Consider the following 23,192-nt stretch of genomic DNA (forward strand, 5'->3'; position numbering starts at 1 on the left):
TATTTAAAAGATGTGTATTGAAGTTAAGTTTAAAGCTTACTTGTACCTAAACTGTGCAACACAGCCTGCAAAAGTTAAATGCATCCATGTTCCCTGAACACAAAATCCACTGAGACCAAGGTATTCTAAACAAATGTGTAGCTCTGGCTCTTGAACCTTGATTATAACAGAATTATCTCATAGCTTGATTTTAATACAAAAAAGGAAAAATGTATGAAGTGTTGATACATGAGATATGCATGACTGAGTTCCTGAGCTCAGATTTCACAGGACATTTAATCTGCAGTGAATTTATACCCACATCATACTCCAGAGAAGGCAACACATGCAAAAACAGTACAAAACTGTAGAAGGTTCATAACCCCAGCTATCACAGAAACACTTACAGGACAATTATGTTGCAAGCCCTATAGAAATTCAAGTTCAAAAACAAAGCATAGAACAGCACCACAGGGATGTGGACACCTTCAGAGGAAGTCTAAACTCCTGGAAGACACCAAATATACTTTATTTTGTCAAAACTGTCTTTGCGAATATAGCTGTTCACTATCTAAATAGTTACATGGTCAGTAACTGCAAGGAACATAAAGATCTGAGTAAATATCACAGCTGGAGCTGCTCAGCTAAAAATGTTAAGGCTGAGCTGAAGTAAAGAGAGTAAATGGGTATTAATATTTATTGTCAATTCTTTACTATTACCTACTTCTAGGCAATACAGCTACCATCCTGAAAACTGTTATTTTTAATAAAATTCATTGCAAAAAGCACAGCATGCAAAAAAACAGATTCAGAGTACTCCCCAGTCTTCCCAGAGTTCAATCTTTTTCTCAAGTTTTAAAATTTAAAACTTGGAATTGACTTAAGAGTCTCTTTAAAAAAAAAAAAAAGCTGGAGAATGTCAGAAAATTAACACTAAATACATTTATTTATAAAGATTTTTAAGTCTGATCTATATTCTTCTAGGAATTCAAATGAATTTCTTTATCCTACTTTATTGTCAGATTCTGAAAACAGCACTTCCATTAATGAAAGATTTCCTTTTTTAAAAAAAAAATATTTTCTTTAAAATTATACTAAGCTAAAGAAACTTTTTATCTACCTGCTAGTTTCTTTACCATGTATTCCTATCTTAAACCTAGACAGGAAAAAAGCACAGCCAAGAGAACTCACAAGAAATACCCTTAAAACTACATTAAGTCTCCAGTGCCAAGAAGTGTTAGCACAGAAGTTATGTTTTGCAACACCAAAGTGTTGCTTAGAAACAAAAACAGCCTAACAGCTTTTACAGCAAATCAGAACTTTCTGTATATTTTACTGACAAAACTTCCAAGCTAAATGTTACTTAGGAAATTGACATAAACCATACAGCACATATTTAACAAGGAGTTGGATTTACATGCATTAAATGTCCACTTAAAATAGTATATAAAATACTTTTCACTCTACACCACTGCATGCATTTAACAGCATGCATATTTAACTTCTAAAAACTCAACAGCCATCATACTCCCGTACTTTAACGGGATGTCCTCAAGACAGACTCACACGAGAAAACCTGCTAGGATTATGTCGTCCTTAACGCTCTCAATACCCATGTTGAAGTCATTGATTGATAAAGACACACGAGACACAGGACAGTGCTCTCTGCCTTCTACACACAAACCCAGCTGGAGACCACATCAGCTGATGCCATTTCCTTACTTTTTGATTTTCTTGCATTTCATTGACAGAGTCATTTCTAGTTTCAGCAAGTTTCTCAGGCTTTGCTTCACTGCTTGATGTTGGACTTGAAAACCTAAGACAAAAGACTTCTGTTACTTCTTTTAGGCCAGTTAGTTAGCAGGTATGCTTCCTACCAAAGCAGACTGGTAGAAATCATACAATAAATTATATCTCTTAAAGGAGAAACATCACTATTTCACACTAAGTAACTGTATTTAGTAGTTTAATTGTATCTAGACCAAAGAATTGTTTCCCAAAAAATGGTTAGTTATGCAGCTTATTATTTACTATAAGATTTAGAGATACATAATGAGGCAGTGAAAGAGATATTAATACTCTCATGCCTCAGATTTCTTTTCCTTATTTTGATCACAATGTTAAAAGACCAAGGTTTGCTGAAAAATTCTCCTATTCCCCTGTTCACAAAGCAGGTCCTGTTAGCCAAACATGTGCTGCAATCATTATGCAAAGCACACTTCCTTTACACTACCAAAAAATATTATTCTTCTTTCCTTATCCCTTTGTCATCACATACAGAACATGAATTATCCAGACTAGTACCAGGCCCTGCAGTATGGCCTCATAGTATTGCAAAGTACACAAAGGGCTATCTCATCCATGTCACAAATTTTATGTTTTTGAATAATCAATTACCCAATTTTGTACTGAGAGATTACATTTTTATCTTGGACTACATCTCTTTTTACTGGACAAGATTTTTTTTTTTGGTATGTAAAAATTAGGAGATCTTGTATTACTCTAACAACATTGCTCATTGCCACAGCTTAGACAGAATAAAGATCATAGAACTTTAGGCTTTAGTATGACAGCAAAGTAAGATTCCTGTCTGGCTGAAAACCTGATACTCTATACCGCTGTCAGAGACATGGTAATCTTTCTTTTGCTTTCTCACCAATATATAAGCTTACAGTCTACAATGCTCACCTTAAGATTTCAAAATGCATGAAATTTTAATAATAGATATACAGTTACAGTAACATGCAAAGGCCACAATATTAACAGCTTCGCTTTTTTTTTTTTTTTCTTGCCTTTTTTTTTTTCTCCTTCAGCTGTTGTCAGGGTATATTTCTTTTTTTTTTTTTTTTTTTTTTTTGGGGGGGGGGATGGAAGGGGGTAGGAAAAGGTGGGAAAGGGGCTTAAGAACAACAGTATACAGAATAATTACATTTAGTGGAACCAAAATCATCACTTTACTGTACTAAGAGAGGAAGTTTTACTGAACGAGATAGAGTTAAGAGGATTAAATAGAATTTCTCTGCAACCTACATCTTTGTTAAGTCTGCAGAAAGTGGCCGTGATTGAAGTGACCTGCGTGGATTTCCCGGCTTAACATCAGTATTTTCTGTTGTCAGTTCTCTGATTCTCTGCTGGATGTTCACACATCTGTTTTCCTTCTCAGCAGTTGATGGGAGAAGCTCTGTATCCACTAAGGTACGGGGATTTTCTGACATAAACAAACTAATGTGTTTTTTAACACTACCTCTTACAAAATTACTCTCTTTTTCCAAGGAAGCTGCGGGGCTTTCACAGCCTATAAACATAGATGTTTCCTTTTGATCTGGTCTTTTCCCCCCCTTATTAGTTCTGCTTTCACTAGTGGTTTCATGGCTTCTTTCAGCACTGTGCAACTTAGGCATTATTTCTGGTTTTGTCTCCATTTGTTCACTTTTAGATTTCAGTTTTGTTTCCCATAGGTATTTTCCATTATTTAGGATGCCAATGTCCTGACTACTGCACTTCAGATTTGTTTTAGAAGAACTGCCTTTATTAAATTCAGCTTCTTCAGTTTTTGGCCCCACTTCCGACTGATCGTGACAGCCCACATCAGTAAAAGAAATTACCGACACATTCTCCTTGCTTTCGCGAGATGAACAAGTCTTCTTGCAAGAAGAAAGGTCTTTATGTTCAAACTTAGCTGTCAGGTCCATGGACAAAGGCCTTGGTTTTCTAACCCAGGATTTCTCTGTAGGAGATCCTTCCTCAGAAGCTTCCACAGTGCGATGCTTTTGATCTCGTAATGATTCCAGAAAAATAGCAGATACCGGTCTATGTTTTGGCCTTTGCTGCACATCAATAGAGAAATCAGATTTACTGTTGATATTATTTGCACCATCATCATTGTTTTTCTCCCCTAGATCAACATCATAAGTATCTTTTTTTTCACCAGTTTTGAGGGAGTTCCAAGAGACTGGTCTAAGACTGGAAGAAAGAGATATCTGCCTACGAAGAGGCCCTTCAGGATTCCCGACTGTCTCAGATGGCTGAGATGGTTTCTCCAGCTTCGCACTGCACTGCAACTCTTTTGTTTGCATGGTGCTAAACACTCGGCGGTCATCGGCAGCCCTTGTTTCTTGGGCCAGGCTTACCTTTGACTGCTCTGTGCCTGCTGCCTCAAAAAGAATGACAGTGTTTGCACTGGGACCAGTGTAGAAAGTCATGTTTGTGACTACTTCACTGCCAGCCTTATTTTCATTTTCAATTACCTTCTGATCTACTAATGGAGGAACATTTCCACTTAATACCTTAACAGATGATGTTTCTTCAGTGGCCTTTCTAATAAGACTACTTGATCTGAAAGCTGGAATAGGTGGTTTTACATTTGCAAAAGTATCTGAAGTTTTCTCTTTAGAAAAAGGCTTTGGGAAGAGTCTTGGCCTTGATCCTAGTGACGGCATTGTTGCAGATCTCAAAGTACTTCCAAATCTGTTCTTCTCTTCAAGTGTTAGTGATGCTGAAGCCTCCTTTGTTTTGTTACTTGCATCTGAAAGCACACTTACATACACACGCTGTGATTTATCCTCATTTCTGATTTCATTTAAGTCAGGTACTGTCGTCAGAGACGCCAAAGTAGAATTTATTTCTACTCTTGTTGCCATAGTTGTAATTACACATTCAACAAAATTGAAAAAATCCAACAAGAAAAAAGAATCTAAAAAAAAATAAAGAAAAGAGAATGCAAGTATTGATATAGTCAGCATGAACATCAAATAACATCATTCTAATTTAAATTCATAAGGTAGCTAAACTCAGATTAAGGTGCCTTTCAGATATGCTGTTTACAGAGTGTATCACATAATGAAAGACATACTGTTCCTCCTCCTCTAAAAAACACAGCAAGAGACACCATTATTCATTGATTAGGCCTAACAGCCAAAGAATACATCAAAAAACCTACAAGAGCATCTGCACAGCACTGAGTTCCCATTAGTCGTGTAAGTTTCAAGAGTTGAGATACTTAAAAATAAATAAGTTTCTTTCTGTTTTGAAGCAGACATCTCAATGTTGACATACAAACATCAACTCATCTTTACAATATAAATAGCTGGCAAGATGCATTGAGTACGTACTTTCAAACTAACAAAAATATCAAGATTGGTGTGACTGAAAGTGTTATTTGTTATCTCTTAGCTAAGGCTTACAATTAAACAGTGGAACCATATGCATAGTCTACAAATCTCCAAAAGCTTTGCTACCACTTACCATAATCTGCATTTTCTGCTGCAACCAATCCATACAGCCCAATTCACTTCTCATAGTGAAAACAAGATCTTGGTTGCCAAGATGACATTAAGAACAGTGGAAAACGATCACTTCAGCAACACTGATCAGACCTCTCCTGCAAACAAACAAAGAGCGTTCAGATTCAAGCATGGCACATACCCAGATCTACACAGGTAATACCACGAGACAAAAATCCTGAGCATTTTAAGGAAGAAAAGCTGGCTCCCATTCTGAAGTGTAAAGCCACCTGATTTAACTGTATAAAGCAAAAGAATGTTTATTTTTCTAACAGTTACTAAAAAATCAACAAGAAATTACCACCTAAAGCCTGAAAAGTGTAACTGAAAGGTGAAGGGTAAATAACTTGGTCTGCACAATAGACAGACCAAATTTGAACACAGTTAAAACCACATTTCAATGAGTACCTTTTGCAAATTCAAGTGCTGTCAATCACTGGTTAAACACAGAGCTCTGTAATACTGTAATCTCAATTACTGTAATTTACTTTATTGTAAATCTCCTTTCTGTGACAACAGCATGTGAAGCACTACCTGAGAAGCCGACCTTCAAACAGCTGATTTCCAATCAAAATATAACTTTTTTTACCATGACAAAGCAGTTTTTCCAAAATCTCGCCAAAGGCAGAAGGTTAGCTTTGGCTTTAATTATATTCTTGTTGCAGAGATGAGGGAAAACCAGCAGTAATTAGAATTTCATCAACAAGAAGTAACATGAATTTTTCCTAATAAAAAGTATATTTAAACTTTGTAGCAGGTACAGGTGGCATGTAAGGTTAGATGCCTTTTTTTTTTTTTCCCCTTTACAACCTTTCATACTCCTAATTTTTACAAAAATTCATACTGTATTTCACAGTCTTTCACTCAGGGGTTCAATTTTGTGTTGCCACCCTTTTATCTACTTTTAGGCAGCATTCAAGCTCCTTTTGCCTGATCTAGTTTGGTGTGTATTTACCCTACAAATATGCCTATCCGGAGATTCTGTGGAATATGGAGGCCCTGGCATGTGAATATTAAAAAGAAAAAAAAAAAATTGCCTTCCTGAGCCTGCAGTCTAGAAAAATTGTTATTTCAGCTCCCCTTGAATAGACTAACACCACACTGGCACCATAACTTGCCGGGATTTATTTTTGTCCCTTGCATTTATGCCTTCCTCTCTCAGCTGGGTGATGAACTCTGTTCACCTTGCCCACTCCCTTTCATCTTTCAATAGACTTGAAATTCTGTCTCAACTGCTTACAGGCTATGCTAGTCCCCTTTGAGTCCACGACCTCTCCTTTCCAGAACAGTCACTAACCCAATCAGCTTATCAGAATCAATCTGTCCCTTCCACAATCTCACAGATCTTAATGAAACCTTCCTCCCTCTCCCACTCCTTATTCTAAGAAACACCACCAAAATCCGATTAAAATGCTCTCACATTCCAAGGATGCAAAGGTTTTGTGAAGAGCAGTTATGCTCTAAAAGTAAAATAGTAACACTTGCTGAAATAAGGGCGAAGCTAACAGGAAATACCACAAAGCAAAAAATTAAGCTGTAAAAACAGCATCTGTCTTACAGTACATGAGAATAAGTTTGCTCATATCATTCTGTACTTCTTTTTCTTTGGAAAAGAAGAAGGGGGCACAGAGCTTCTTAAATGGAATAAAACCTGATCCTCAATGGAACGCAAGGCAGTGAGTATACAATGCAGGACATAATCCTTGCTAACAGCACACAACTCATTTCTCCAACCAGCATTCCTAAACCACCATTTACCCATTCGGATGATATCTGTTCCTTAGTTTTATTACACTACACTTCAACTTCACAGGATCCCATTATTTTCTACATGATCTAGCAAAGTCACCCAAGCCACGTTGTCACCTTTTCTGGACACTATTTTTCTTTGTGTTCCCTAAACTTCGGTCACACTCCCCTCAGCTGTTCTTAGGTGCATTCTGCGTGCACAAATGGAATTATAAATATCACTGAAAAAATACCTTTTAAAATTCTTCCTGCTTTTAATGAAAAGAATGGCACAAGAAGGCCTGGCTCTTTCCCCTGCTGCTCTTCTTCCTCAGCTTCAGAACAACTGTAACTGTGATTTTTCCGAACCACTACAGGGTGTTACAGAGATGCACACGCAAACACCACTTCAGGCTCAAACCGAGTCTTAAAGTCTTAGTGTCCTGAGGTGTTGTTTGGATTTTAATTAAACAATCTATCTTTGCAAAGATTATTAATGTTGCTCATTTGAAATCAAAATGGATTATTCACTGCAGAGTGTTATTTTTGCAAAAATCATATGGGAAGGACTTTACCCAAAACACACCCTTTATATTTAGTGATTGCCTGCCCTGCCTTACCCACCAGCAGCACACAGAACTATTATTTACATCAGAGGTAATTCCTTTAAGCCTATTAGGACAACAGGAGCAGCAGCCTGCAGATAATTTTTCCACCCTGAATCACGTGATTATTGTGAACTTCCTTGCTCATAAATAAGAATGTTTTAAATGACACAGAGCAAAATAATCTATAATCTGTCCCTGAACCACACAGCAGATAAACAAGTCCATCTGTTTTTTGTAAGGATGGAAAGCAGAAAAATTCCACAGAGAAAATCTCTCTGCTATCAAAAAAAAGGGAATAAGAAACCCAACCAAACAATAAAAAAACTCCACCCCAAACACAAAAATCCAGTTTATAAACTTGAAAACAACCAGAAAGCACGGCTTCAACAGTGACTATCCGTGTCTGTTTATACTAAGAGTACTCCAGTTGAAAACTACCAAACACACACGAGGTTTTCCTTCTTTAGACACAACTTTACCAGCAAATCTCCTACCAGAGGAAAAAAAAAAAATTACTCCCTTAGAGCGTAAATACAGGAAGAGATTTGTGTAACTACATACATTAGCAGCTTCTGAAAACACAGCCTTGCCAGCAACTACATATTCATCTGTGCTGCAGGTTTGCACAGGTATAGCAAGCCACGGGAGCTACTGAAAACAAATACAATGACCATATACACTGCACAGACCCAGAACAAGATTTCTTCCATTCCTTCTACAGAAGGCTTCCCCACTGTCTTAAGAAAAAACTTTTTTTTTTAAAGACTGAAACTTTTTTTTTCTTCCTCTCCTCAATGACCATATGTTGGCAGTCTACAACAATTCATGTCACTTATCCTGAGCAATCCTCCTCCTGCCACTCCCTACAACATTTGAAGAATTGCTGATAGGATCTGTTCTGTTAATTCTTATTTAATCCAATCACTTACTGTATGGGTGAAGAATAATTTAACCATGTGTGTGAATACTGTCAAGATAGCATAATCAAAGTAAGACAAAGAGGAAAAACAAAAAATAAAAACCTTTTCTGAAACTTTTGTAACTAAATAGATCGTGCAACTAATTCAGAAAAAAAAAAAAAAGGCTTTTTCTAATCTTGGATTTAAGCCTAACACATTATTAGACCATCATTCACTGAAATGGGATCCATCAGCTGTATTTCAGAGGGCATACAGGGTCTCTGAAAGAGAAAGATTAACAAAAATACTGTCATACTAGCTCTAATTTTAAAAAATATTCGTGGACAAATTTATTCATAAGGGAAGAACAGGTAGTAAAAATGCATTTAAATTACCTTTTCCCAGATTCACAGTGAGAAGTTCAACAGAACCAGGCACTTGCTCTGCTTCTCAATAATCAAAATTAACAGGTCGAGAACTAAAAATACATATTCCAAATCTCACAAGACTGGTATCTTATGACCTGCAAAACCCCACAGATCTTTAATATTAATATTCCAAAGCACTGTGAAATATAGAATATTCTTACTCCATTCCCCATGTGCAAGCCTATTTGAAGCCTCTAGCTTGCCTTTTTTAAAAAAAAAAAAGGACAAAGTGCTGTCCTTTCAGTCCCATCACAAGGATGAAATACTCCACTCTGACATTTTCTACCACTGCAGAGAAAGATTAGCATTTTGTTAAATAAAGTGCCCATCCTATAAATAGCAGCATTTACAAGCACTTGTAAATCTCTAATTGCTATTGCCAGTACAATTGCGTAACTATCATCACTTGTTAGTGCTTCACTGAGATCTAGACATGCACCAAAGAACAGAAATATTTTCAACAATCCTTTTGATTTTGTGCTGCCATCTCAGTACTAGAGTGAAAGCTTTACACCTTATATTTTAATATCGATGTAACAAAGGTAATGTAGTTAAAAGGGTAACAAATTATAAAGCACTACAAGCAAGTAGCTTCAGTAATTCAAAATAGCCCCACAGAGGCAGTAACATCCATAGCAAACCAAAAATTTGATGTTAAATACACTGGCATGTCCATGTAATGAACAGCATAAATCGAAGATTACAGTCTTGATTGCAGGACAATCAATTAAGACAAGCACGAAGGAAAACACATTAATTTATGTTAAAGTAGGTTTCAACAGCAAAATGCAACTGTCCATAACAGAGATGGAACGCCCTGTGGCAGCTGTGGGGCAGGGGGAGTCATCCTCCAAATTTCCTTGAATTTGTGAAAAAAAGATCAGTCTGGAGGGAATGACTTGTGAAAAAAAATTGTGTGCAATCATCTGCTTCCGCAGCTGTCAGTCCGATAGAGTTTTCATGTTGCATAAAAAGTAACCAAACAGGGTTAATCTATCAAAAAATCAGTCACCACTAGCAAGCAACATCCCTGGTCCTTGTCTGTCCAGTAGCGTGTCTGCACTCTGCTCAGAAAGAAGAGGCAGCGAGGTGGAACAGACCTGGAACCAGGGGTTTGCTTCCAGTTCTTTCTAAAACAGAGTTTCAGAATTTCAGCCTTTAAGAAGGTCCAGTTTGGTTCTGGGCTATCAGCCTGCTTGTTCTGCTGCTCTTCCCCCTGACGCAGCCCAGCTTCGGTCACGCAGCGCCGAGGGACACAACGCCCACCACCCCCTCCTGCCCAGCAAAACGCTCTTCTCCTCTGTAAAGCCAGATGGTTTTAAAGGAAGATCTGTGATTCTTCCCAGCAAAAAGAGATCACTCCAAACATCAGCTGCAACCGTACTTTACCCTGCATGGCCATCACATTTATTATCAGTTACCCATTTTCAGGGGTTTCAGCTCTGAAAAGACCTCCAAAGGTTTCCATACTCTGACCTTTCGAGGCAATTACCACCATTCTACAGACAAGGGCGAAGACTTCTCTGTCAAGATAAACTTTGTCAAAACCAGACTCTTGCTTAGGTTTTTTCCTGTTCATATATCATTACCGGTAGGTTCTCCTCAAGAGAGATCCACCAAAAGCACAGACCGAAAGAGCACGTTAGGCATTTCCTCTGACCTGTACAAATACCTCATTACATCTCACGCTTCCATAATTTCATTCTCCACAACCCTCTCATTGGCAGTTTCAGAGTAAACTCTTTTCCATTCCAAGTTTCACAGAGGGTCTAATTTGTTTTGAAAGCCTCACGAGACTGAGCTAGAACAAACCGTAACCAAAAGAAAAATGCTTTGAAATGTTGGTGAATCATCACTTTTTTGGTACCAGATGCTGTGCATCCTCACCCTCCTGAGTGAGTCATCTTTTATTTCCAGCTAGCATTCTGCATGAGGGATTCCACTCGGCTCATTACTGGGTGGGTATTCTCAGAAATTCTTTTGGCAGTTGAAATAAAGAACAAAAGCAAAATCTTGATTTCTGCCAATGGAGGATGACATTCAGCAAGAACAACACGAATTACCAGGTAAGGCTGAAGTCTGGCTAAAAGTGTCTTTGTGCAGAAGGTCAGTATTCCCAGCAAGCCACAGAAAGCGCTGTTTTGTTTGCTTATGCCATCACACATTTGGTTTTGTGGTCAGCTTCAACTCCTTCTAATATTCTTTTAGGCTTCATCCTCGTAAATGCATTTCACCCACAAATAACTTCCCCCCATTATATGCAGTTTAGCGTAAAAAAAAAAAAAAAAAAAAAAAGACATTCCAGAAACAACTGCATTGCATGCCAGATGAAATATTAATGATCATTTTTGGCTACAAGCAAGAAAAATTGACTATGGAACTGAAAAAAATAAGTCAAACTAAGGCTCTTACAGGAAGATGTTCAGTTGTTTCAGGTGGAGCTCTATTTCATCAGCAGCTCCCAAAGGTCACCAGGGTTACAGCCCTGACACAGCAGAGGGTGGATACTTTAATTTGCAATCTGGCAAATTTCTCCTCAGACCTTTTCAGAATCATAACAAAACTTCCTCCTAGTTAATTTGTAGGAACAACATGGTCATCTTATTGCAAGAAGCTTAACTTCGCCTTTAACTGTATTTAAAATAAATTTTGATTAGAATAATTTTTCTGCACAGATTATAAAGGAACAGGGTTAAATCCTTGGCTATGTCTTTTTCATACTCATACTTTACATCACAAATATGATGAAATTAATCACATTGTATTTTATTTATATCTCCTTGGAGTGTATGGTCTCCATGACCTTGCTTTAGAAGAGGTGAAATTTGGTTCATTATTGTTTCAGAAATACATCAAGTAGCTACTGATCCCTCTGACCTCGAGCAGGCGGCACTTCCGACCGCCCCTTTCTAGCTGCAGCCCACAGAGGCACGGCAGGGCTGCATTTCCTCTAGAGGCTCCAGCTTTGAGCGTGAGTGCTCCGATTTGGCAGGCACACCAAATGCACGGCTGAAGGAGAGTAAAGAGATGGATGAGCCAGCTGTCGGCAGCACAGATAGAAATACAGGACTGAAAAAACCCTTTGGCACGCTTCCATTTGATACTCCCCTACAGAATACCATGTTCAGTACCACATTTCAAAAGTAAAAGATGCTTAGAGACCACCCACACCTGGAAATATTTACTGTCCTTGTGCGCACTTCTCATCCTCTTGGCAGTAAGGCAAGACGAAGAACAACTGTCTCCAATCTCAGAGATGACAGGACACAGATATCACCACAGGATTTTCTGTTTCGCTCATTGCACTGCCTGCCTTGAGCTACCAGCTGATGCAAATGCATTCTAAGCAGCAACAATATTACTGGGACAGTTTCCTCCCAAAACACTGGTGAAAACTACATTGTCACTGACATTGAAACTATTTACTCCATGGAGCAAATGCAAAGTTAAAATACCCCCTGGGAAAATCCCTGCAGTGAAACACCTTGCTAAGCTTCCCAGCCAGTATGGGAACAAGCAAAGCCAGTAACAACACTCCCATCACTCATGAGAGAAGGGTCTGCTTCTGACCTGGAGCCACATGCAAGTCAAAGCATCGAGTGAAACTCATCTGTGGGCTTTGTTTCATTAAAAAAAATCCACCTACTCGTTACAAAAATAGGCAAGTGTCTTCACAGAACTATTGCTTGTAAGCAAAGGCTATGAAGCTTTCCAAAATAAACCTGGCACATCACCCTCTGCACCCAGGAAAGAATCAGAGGGAACAGATCATTTCAGATAAACTGAGCTTCTGAAGGTCACTATATTACAGAAATAGCATGATGTGAGAAGACATTTCCTGCTTGTCTTTGTGTGTGGCAGGTGCTTTTGTGTCAGAAGGGACTGCAAGAAAGGACAAAGCCCATAATCCTCTGATCATCTTCTTCAAATTCTAACAGAATTTCCAGTGCTGGAAAATACATTTGTGGCCTGACACTGTAAACCACCTTCATAAAATATAACCAGCTCATGTTGTTCTGCGATTGAGTTGAAATCACCAGCACTGATTTATAAATGCTATGTCTTTTAAAATTTCATCTGATTGCTGAAAAATGGATTAAGGTATTGCCATATGGAGAAAAGAACAAAGTAGTTTCATCAAGACTTTTAAAAGACTGAGACTACTTGCCTTGGAGCACTATCTTCAACACACTAGGAGATCACTTCAACAGTTTAATCATCTGGAGAAAACCTGAACCCATAAAATGGAGGACAAAGAAAACAGAGTGATGGGTAGAAAAGCAAAAAGAACCATGACAGATTAAAAATTATACGTGTATGTATTTGTGTGTGTGTGTACACATATGCATCTTCTCCAAGACAGAACACCTGGGCAAAGCTAAACTGCATGGTTTCCATTAGGAAGACAGCTTTTCTCCTGTTTTAATCCTCAATATTTGTCCTCACCATGAAGGTTCAAAGCCAGATGTCTCAGGCTACTATACAGCCATTGCCAACAATTATTAAAGAGCAACTACTAACAGACCCTGGGAATATGTCTTTGGGGAAAACAGCTTGCTCACAAGGCAGAGCAGAGCCAGACCTGTCGAGCAGTGGGGAGAACATCATCCCTCTACACAATAAAGCCGAGGTGCAGAGACCCACGTACAGGCCAGTGCTTGCTCAGGGCCGGACGAAGCTGTGTAACCACCACAGCCCCAGTCCCACACGCATACAGAGGCGACTAACACCTGTATTTGTGGTCTAAGCCTTAAGGTTCCTTTGCTTCTGCAAAAAGAAAGAATTTACACCGTATTAGTTTTATACCTGTACTTGTGTTGAAAGAGATTCTGAAGCTGCACAATCACTAGTAAAAGACTTATTCACAAAAACAAGAGGTGCCATCTACAGCAAAATACTTAGAGCAAAGATGCTGTAATAGATTATGCTGCTTCTAAGCTTCCATCTAGCTAAGGAGAAGCCTGTTGTCATGTATTGTTACAAACATTTATGTTCTGTTTCAGCTCTTACAGCTATTCAATTTGGTGTCTTCAGTGGCTGATTTTCCACTTGCTTTCTTTAAAATAGTCATAGGTTGGTTTGGGTTGGAAGGGACCTCAAAGATCACCTAATCCCAACCCCCTGCCATGGGCAAGGACACCTTCCACTAGACCAGGTTGCTCAAAGCCCCGTCCAACCTGGCCTACATATACGAAATCATACACTAAAAAGCTCTGTGTTCAACAGCTTTGGATTTTGCTGCTAACGACACATTTTCTTTCAATACAGACAGCCAATATTGTCTAGCAGCAATTTCTCCATTCAGTCCACCACTGTACCTTTCAAATATTTGCATTAGTCATATCAGAAGCATGTAGTCCAGCTTGGTCAACAAGCAACTATACTCAAGCCCAAAATATTTGTCCCGGGCACTACTCTAGAAATGAACCTGCAGCATAAAGGGAGAAAAACACCCCAAACTGGCCCTGCTCTAAACAGGGGCTTGGACCAGATGATTCCCAGAAATAGATTATCCTATTCCATGAACACGTGAACAATTTCTAAGCCTGCTCCTTTAAGCTGTAGCAAACTTTGTCTTAAACATCAAGCTTGCCACAAAGCTCCACCATAGCAGTACCTGAAGTGAACAATACTGGTATCTGTTACCGTTGGAAAAGACAAACACCATGACAATGGATGGACAGAGTTAGCATTAATAACCACCCCAACTCGATCTCACTTCCCCCCCATTCGCATCCCAAGGCAGGTGGTCCCACAGAGCAGCTTTCAAAGGCACTGCCAGCAGGGATGCCTAGCACTGACACTAAAACAACGCCTTGCATCAAGCTTTGCTTCTCCAAGGTTCAGCTAAGAATTACCATAGGATGCCCTAAGTGTGCTGGGTACAAACATTTAATAATTTAAAAAAAAAAAAAAAAAAAGAGCCTTAGGCACTATCTAGCAAATTTTGACTAATGACATTCCTAACATTCCTAACAGCTCACAGTAACAGCTACGGCAGTACACATAACACTGAATTGCCTAGAAAGGGGGAAGCATCTCCATCCCGAGCCCCGGGGTCTGCAGGCACAGGGCTGACTGGCACTGCCAAGACAAACCCCGGCTTCGCTGACAGGCTTCCTTTTGGGCGCCAGCAGCAGCAGATCCCAACACGCCTCTCGGACCTGTGCATTCAGAGGAGATTTTAATGACTGACCCTTTTTTAATGCATGGTCCCTGTAGCCCAAAAATATTTAAGGCAAAATGGAGGAAATAGTAGAACTGAAATTGGACTTGGGTTTGCATGTCATTGGCATCAACCCCTGGGGAAGTTTTTCGGTGAGCTCAGCAATGGCCTGACCACATTGAAAATCCAACTTCAGTGCCGGTTCTGGTAGGCCAACACCACACAGCACAGAGAATACCTGTCTCAGCTGTTTTACCCAGCACTACGTATGATGCAGGCAAGGTTATCTGATAAAAATCCTCCTTTGCCCAAGCTCTTACTCCTATTGCAGCAATTCAATGATTTACATAAAAGACGACTCCATTTTGAACAAGCCAATTATTAACAATCTTAAACTGGATTAATTTTACTCAGGTTATGCCTTTTAGTATACAGATGGAGCCATTAAAATGCATTCTAACTCAAATGGACATGACCATCGGATTTACAATTTCCACTCACATCCCATAAATACTGAAAAAATTACTAAACTAGCCAGAGACGGGTGGATCTATTTTGAGTCAAATGAAATTTTGTTATAAAAGCAAAATACTTGGTGGCCTTTATCATTCTCTGGGCCAAAATCCCTTATGTCATCCTGTGCTCTACAAAACAATTACATACTTTGAAATTAATCTTTTTGCCTCTCGGGTTGTTAACAATTTTCAGACAGCTCTTTGATCTCTTCCTTGTACACTCAACACAGCATTAATTTGGGTAGGATATGTTACTGCAGCAGGGTGCTGCCTCCTGTCAGGCATCAATCTGCCCCAAGCTGCATACCCATAAAAAAGCTGCTATGTCAAGAATGTTTCATGTGCCAGAGGAGCTACTGCTGCTACCTTGAAGATAAGGCTCCCATTTTTCCTCCAGTGGTCACATCTAGCTTTTCACATATGCAGGAAATAGTCTTAAAGCTTTTTCCTCCCACCAATGCAATACCAATTTTGGAACCACTGGCTGGGTTTACTAATTTATATGTATGTTTCTTTTGTTACCTGCTAGCAGGTTATCTTTTTCAGCAATCTACAAGAGTTTCTTCTTCCTCCAAAAGTGGTACTAATTGAACAGAGCACCAGGGAGGTCTGTATTGACTATGAGGAATCAAAGCAGTGACACTACATTTCTTCCTGTTTCTGAACAAAAGCATGTTTAAGCCAAGAACTCTGACAGCACAAAGCCTGCACATGCACATTAGCCATTGTGTACTACCTTGTTCTTCAGAAACAAGATGTTATTCAGAGAAATCAAGGCCTCTCATGAATTATCATTCAACACACTATCTAGAAATTTTATGACTACAAAACAATCCCCCTTCATCTCCCTATATGCTTGAGAAAGCACAGAAAAGGAAAATTGCCTGTTAATTGAAAGGCAAGAGGTCAGACACTTAAAATGTTAACATTTTTATTGAGGGGGCCAGAAGTGGAAGTAAAAAAAAAAAAATATAACAGAAGTATAAAAAAAACCAGCACTGAAATCCAAACCGTGGAGGCACTGGGAACCTGGAGGTGCCTGCTGTGAACAAACACTTGTGTGGAAGACACCCCCACGTCCGGCACACTGTGCTAGCAGGGGCACGGAAGGGAGGTAAAGGAAAGCACAAGTGGCTGATTAAAGAACATTCACAAAATTTAGCATACAAGTGCATTTTTACCTACAAGTGAACAGTGGGGTTTTTTAAACCTTCTGCTAAGTTTTAAGCACAGAAGCCACAGAACCACTCTAACGCATCAAAATTAAGAGTAACATAAAACACTTTTTTTTTTTTTAATTGCAGACACTGTCAAAGAATACCTGGTACAGTGTAGAGATCATCTACATTTTAAGTCAGGATAACAATGAATAGCTGACACATGTATATTTTGGAGCTCACAAAAGTTAGCAAGAACAAAAGATCACAGATATGTTCCCAACAGCTCATCTAGACCTGAGAAGCTGGGCATAGAGCACTCACTTGCCTGAGAGCGTCCAGCCCAAGAAGCTTCCCTCAAATCACCCCCACTGAGCCACACTCACACCGGCGTTACAGCAGCCCCAGCGCCTGATCCGCATTTCTCAGGGCATATCCAAAGACAGGATCTTAATAGCATTTTAGTAACCTGAGAATGATCTCACAGTGAACTTAGAAACATCATCTTTCTAAAGTTATTACAAAGAAGGCTCCTTTGACTGCAATCTGATCCAAAAATCAAACCAGAATATACTGAGTCCTCCCAGCTCCCCATCTTGGCCCATTCCTGCCCCCAGAAAGCCACACAGTAAAGCATAACTGATCCTGGGTTTAGCTTCACTGTTAATACTGCTGGATGCCTCTAAAGGTACGAGACACTTTCACCAACTTCAAGAGGCTCAGTAAGTCCTGCAGCTACTGGGAAATCTGCTGAGCTGAATCCCTCACTGACCTTTTTGTTGCAGATCTGCAAATTCAAATAGTGACACAAGGCTGTCATGAAAACAACAGGATAACCAACACAGGATCCAGTTTCTGCAGGAAGAACCCCAGCTGAATCAAATAATTTACAAAGCAGGAACCATGCCAGTCCAAGGAGCTGAATGTTAAGGCCAAACATATAATTGGCTTCCTCAAGTCAGTGGCAAATTTGGCAAGTGAAATCAAAGATCCACACATCCCAGCACTTTTCACGAGACAGCAGCCAGTGGGGGATGCTTCCTAAGTGACAATATATAATTTCTTCTCAGTTTCCAGTAATCTATAGTTTAGAGACTTGACGAGCCAACAAGAGACCACATGCCTGCTCAGTAAAGACAACTGGGTGATTTTCTTTTGTTTCATCACATACGAACCAACCAGCATACCATGGACCAAAAATACAACTGACCTACAGGACACAAACTCTACCCAGGAATCGCACTGATCAACCCGAGCCCCCCCTCCCCATAAGTCTTCAGGTTCAAGAGCCAAAGTGATAAAAATTAAGGCTAAACAAAAAACAGACATACAGGATAGGAGGAGAGATCTACCTGATCAAAACTGCCCAATGTTCAGGCAGTGAGTGGCCTGTTTGTTTTGCAGCAAAATGGCAAACTCTATGGATTTTGATGCCTAACAAAAGCCAGTCCAACTTATCATAAACACTGTCTTGCATATTGGTTTAAAGCCAATATTAGTTAAATAGTTACAAGCAACTTTCTGTTAATTATGGAGTTTAAAATATACACTCATGCCTCAACAAGTTTCACACTCCAGCCTCCTCTCCAGTACAATCTCCAGATGTAATCGAGAGCAGAACCACTGAATCTGGCCAACAGCACATTCTCTAGTTACTCTTTGAAGACAAGTCCAGGTATCGACACTCTCTCCAATTCATTTGCAGTTATCACCCCTGGGCTCAAACATGTCAAACAGCTCCACAGCCAGAGCCCATCGATCACTGGCAGTGGCCACCCCACCCAAAGCAATGCCAGGGACTGAGACTGACCCCCCCAGGCAGGAGCAGCCAAGGAAGCAGCTGCCCCACAGCCAAACAGCCTCCTTTGCCTTCCAACATGTGCTGTTCACTGTTCTGAGGCTCTCCAGGTGCTGACCTGCCATCTGCTTCGTTACCACCTTCTCCCCACTCCTGAAGATGTTCTCAACACGCTGGGTTGAGGTGCTCCTCCCATATTCAGAGGCTTTTTCCACTCACTCCCATCAGCAACGAGTCCTGGTGGAACCAGTGTAATTAACAGGATGCTGAGATGCAGATCTCCAGAATGAAGCTGCCTCGCAGTATCTGAAGGAGCCAGCATAAGCAGAAAATGGAGCAGACCACAACTTATAAAAGTTTTAAAGAAAAATTGAGACTACGGCAGCCCTGAGCAGGAGGCAGACAGAAAAGAAGTCGCCCTGCCCCAAGAACTCGTGGGAAGGTTCCAACTGTGCCGAGGTGTAATGATGCTTCTAATTCATCCAAGTTAAATTTTACAGTGCCATTAGAGAGGACACAACAAACATCAGAGAACAATCATTTCTAGAGCCAAGCTGAGCAGAAAACATGGCAAAGTTTTTAATCTCAAAGTAACCATTTTCAGCATCTATAAAGGCAGCATTCTGAAAGTTTACTAATCTGGAATTAGAGATGTTAAGTTTCAAAAAACAAAAACAAACAAAAAAGAAAACCCTCAGTGGAGCTAATACAAGACTTTTAGAGACAATTTGAAAAAGATACCAACCTGCTCTTTACAGAACCAAGATTACAGAAAAACCATCTTAGTCAACCATACATCTACAGTACAAAAAAAAACTGGATTCAAAATTAACTACCTTTTACATTGTGTGCAACAGTCCAATATCAACAAACATGACACTGTGTGATTGTTACTTTACATGTATATCACATACACTTTAACACATCACAAATAATCTCTAAAGATACTACACATGCTGGTTAGGAAACAATACTAACACACATTCCCAGTATTCAAGACCAAATAGGAGAGAAAAGGCTTAGTATTGTTTATAAGAGGTGTCAGTAAGGAGGCCGAAGTTACACATCTGCTTCAACACACACACTCATTTCATTTTTGCACACACATAAACAATTAATTCAATCATTACAGCTGCAAGTCTACCCTAGCCTTTTATCCCACTATAAAGTGCCTTCAGGAGAGGAAAATATGTATTTCATCTTAAACAAGGCTTCGACCTCTCCATCATGGTATCACCTCCTTAGATTTCATCTTCATGCATAAGCAGCAACATGACACTGACACTATTTAAGCGATCATTTCATGTAAAGAACTCGATTCAAAATGAGATCTGCAAACATGTTTTTTGCATGCGATTGCAGTACAGCATACAAGAAAGCTTCTCCCTGTCCAAAACTAACCCTCTGTGCTCCAAGCGCAGAGCAAAGGCTCCGATGGAATCTGCAAGCGCTGCAAAAGCAAAAGGAAGCGCAATTCCAATATGTTTAACAACTGAATTAGCATAATGCTCACCATGCAGAAACCAGTTTCCCTGACCTTCTTGAAATGCTGATCTGTAACTATTGGTGAGTCTTTCCTATGTGTACTGTGATTCAACTATTTTAAGGAAGAAGTAAAGAAAACATCTCTTGCCCTGTCAAGTTAAGTAAGAATAGGTCAGACACACAGAAACCTCTCCTGCAGGCTCACAGAGCCATGTAGCAACAGTGAGCATCTCTTTCCTACTAGGTAAAATTGTATTTAGGAGAGTAACAAAAGACCTGAAGTGGTACTAGAAACTCTACTGTAATCAAATCAATTCATTTAATCTCTCCTTCGCAAACAGTAACCACAGAGAGCCGCAGTGATTAGAAAAAAAAAAAAATTCATTTTGTGGAGAACATAAACTGAACATTATGACAACTAGTAAGAATTACAACATACATAAATTCAAATGTGTTTTAGAAATACTTAGTATTATTTGCATAAATCAAGCTATATATTTTCTTGGACATAACTTACTGTACAGTTTAAACATGCAAAGGAAAACCCCTGTATCATTTGTACATGCTTACTGCAAGAATAGGAGGATATTTAGATAAGTCTGCAACCATCACGTGGCTTAAAACATTCTAAGGGCAGATTATACCAATATCTGACATTTAATAGTGCCAATACAATAAGAGCACTGTTTGACAACAAATAATAAAAATGACATTTCTTGTAAGGTCTCTAAGTAAAGGAACAAACCGGCTGAGCTGCACGACCGCAACATAAATGCCCATTTTAGAAAGGCATCTGGGCTCATTTTGTTCAATGAAGAATTCTGAGTGTTCTCATAAAATATCAAATGCAATTACAGTGGCCAAAAATTCCAACCCTGTTTAAAATGTATCATGGCTTTGCTGGGCAGAATGCTTTCCTTGTGGATGAGACAACTTTGTCCATCGAAAGCCTTGTATGGTTGAACATACTTGCAGCAGATAAACATCCCTCTTAAATTTTGGCACAACTCACTCCCTACCAAGAATTACTGATATTATGGCTGAATTGAAGAAGCAGCCAGACTTAATCCGAGATGAAGTCTGAGCTCATTAAAAGGACAGAATAAAAAGACAAACTTAAATTCCATTTCTATTTATGTTTTTTTCAAATTCTCATCAACACTGTAAAATAAAGATCATCCTAGTTTTACAATAGGAATAACAAGTTTTAGAACTTCACATTTATTAACATCACTTGTTGAAAGGCACAGAAAGCATGTATGTAACTAATACTAAAACCAGAAAAAACAGTTACTATGAAAATATAAACAAAAGGGGCTGATATGTACAGCAATAACATTGTTTGCATCAGCAAAAGCACACACAAATACTCATATTCTCATGCATTTCACTAAAATACTGTCAGTCTTTTACCCTTAGGAACTGTGAAGGGTAAAATTGTTTTTAACTACTAGAATTGGAAAAAACTAACAAAAGAAAGTATTAGCATCTTCACTTCTTCACCTCCTCTTCTCCAATGTGCCAAACCTATGTGTTTCGGATTTAAACAACAAAATGCAGCCAATTTCTTTTTCTTCTATTTTTGCCATCCATCTTATTTACATCCAAGTGCTGCTTCTGCAGCGAGGTTCGAGTTGTCTATTCCTGGGCTGGCCCCGCGCGCAGCGCACATGCTTCCCAGCCATGCCCGAGCTCTGCAGCCTTGGCTGCCGAACTGTAACTGGGTCACGCCTGTAGCAGGAGTTAACAGGCCACTCGGCTCATGGCAATTCCCTCCCCAGCCCCCAACCACATTAAAAGGGTATTTTGACCCGGAAAAAAAAAAAAAAGACTTCAATGTCCTACCACCCCACATGAACGCTCATGCTAATTCTGTAAAATAAGACAAATAAAAATTACACCAAAACTAGAGCCGTTTATATGCTGCATACATATGCTCTCTGAAGAAACTGCTGGAACACACACGCACGCTTATTCCCTCTAAGTGAAAACTGTGCAGATAACAATTCAATTGCTGAAGGTTTGGTTATCTTTTTCTACTTGTTACAGCAGGCTAATGACCATCCTGACTCATAATTACTACAACAGTAAGCAGCTTTCAGTTCTCACACTACTCCAAGACCAACACTTATCTTCTTTCAGGCATGCAACAGCTTTATTGCAGCCCAAAAGTGAAAGTTTTGGCACTTAATTCTGATAAGAATTTCTAACGAAGGGCTCTGTAAGTGGCTTTAAAGGAGACCAGATTTCCGCCCCCCCAATGTTTAAGTGCACGTCCATGGGACATGACTCAAAACAAAAACAAGCAATGTTGCAGATGATAATCCTCTGCAGTCCCAGACTGCTCAAATTGCATCACTGTAATCACAGAAGCCTAAAAAAAAAAAAATTAATTTCCCCTCCTCAAGAGTGTTTTGTGGAGATGAAGAATATAAAAAGGAAATTCGAGTCCAATTGTTTCAACATAATTGTAAGGTATTCAGGAACTGTAAAAATATGTATTAACAATCCCTTATTTATACAGATGCATTGAAAAAGTAACCTCAGTTTGGAAGGCTTTCTTGTCTGCAGAAGTTCCAGCATTACATATTTCCAGAACAAACCAGAGACAGTGGTAAGCAAGAAAATAAGCCACCTTGATCTGAGAAAATAATCTAAAGATTAAGTTGTTTACAGTAGTATATGTCTTTTAAGAGTCTAGATTATTTAAACCTAGGCCTGAGGAAAATCACCATCCAGCAGATCTACACACCCCTGTCTGATCAGATCATATTAGCCGGTCATGAGAAAAAAGGGAAACATTACTAATTTTTTTAACCAATAGCTGCAAAAAGACAGAATAGCCATCATACTAAATTTAGCATGTTTTGCCAAAACTCAATACCCAGTTTTTCTTAAGAATTTGTTTTTCCTGCCACTTAACAAAACCTGAGATATTGGATGTTCACTGTGCATAAAACTGCTTCACCCACAGAAGCCCACTCAAGGCAAACAGTAATTGACTTGCTATGATTTCAATTTGCTACCTTTGATTTTGGGGGGTTTTTTAAGTATTAGTAGAACACGGCTTCAAAAGAAAGGCCTGAGAGTTCAGACAAAAGTTTATGTATGCCCTTCAAACTTACTGAAAGTCAATCAAGGAAAAGA

At 39.2% G+C, this 23,192-nt stretch overlaps 1 protein-coding gene across 1 annotated transcript in view; it reads right to left on the minus strand.

Moving 5' to 3' along the window:
• KIAA1671 (KIAA1671 ortholog) overlaps window positions 1–23,192 on the minus strand; it is an 87,350-nt gene that overhangs the window by 59,168 nt on the left and 4,990 nt on the right. The window contains exons 2-4 of the mRNA XM_032995006.2: window positions 5,224–5,359; window positions 3,010–4,672; window positions 1,702–1,795 (exon numbers count right to left, since the gene is read on the minus strand). Of these exons, the coding sequence (XP_032850897.2) occupies window positions 1,702–1,795; window positions 3,010–4,619 (1,704 nt within the window). The 5' untranslated portion in view covers window positions 4,620–4,672; window positions 5,224–5,359. The remainder of the gene's footprint in view (window positions 1–1,701; window positions 1,796–3,009; window positions 4,673–5,223; window positions 5,360–23,192) is intronic.

The sequence above is a fragment of the Tyto alba genome, unplaced genomic scaffold (assembly GCF_018691265.1).
Source record: "Tyto alba isolate M040663 unplaced genomic scaffold, T.alba_DEE_v4.0 Super-Scaffold_44, whole genome shotgun sequence".
Classification (NCBI taxonomy): domain Eukaryota; kingdom Metazoa; phylum Chordata; class Aves; order Strigiformes; family Tytonidae; genus Tyto; species Tyto alba.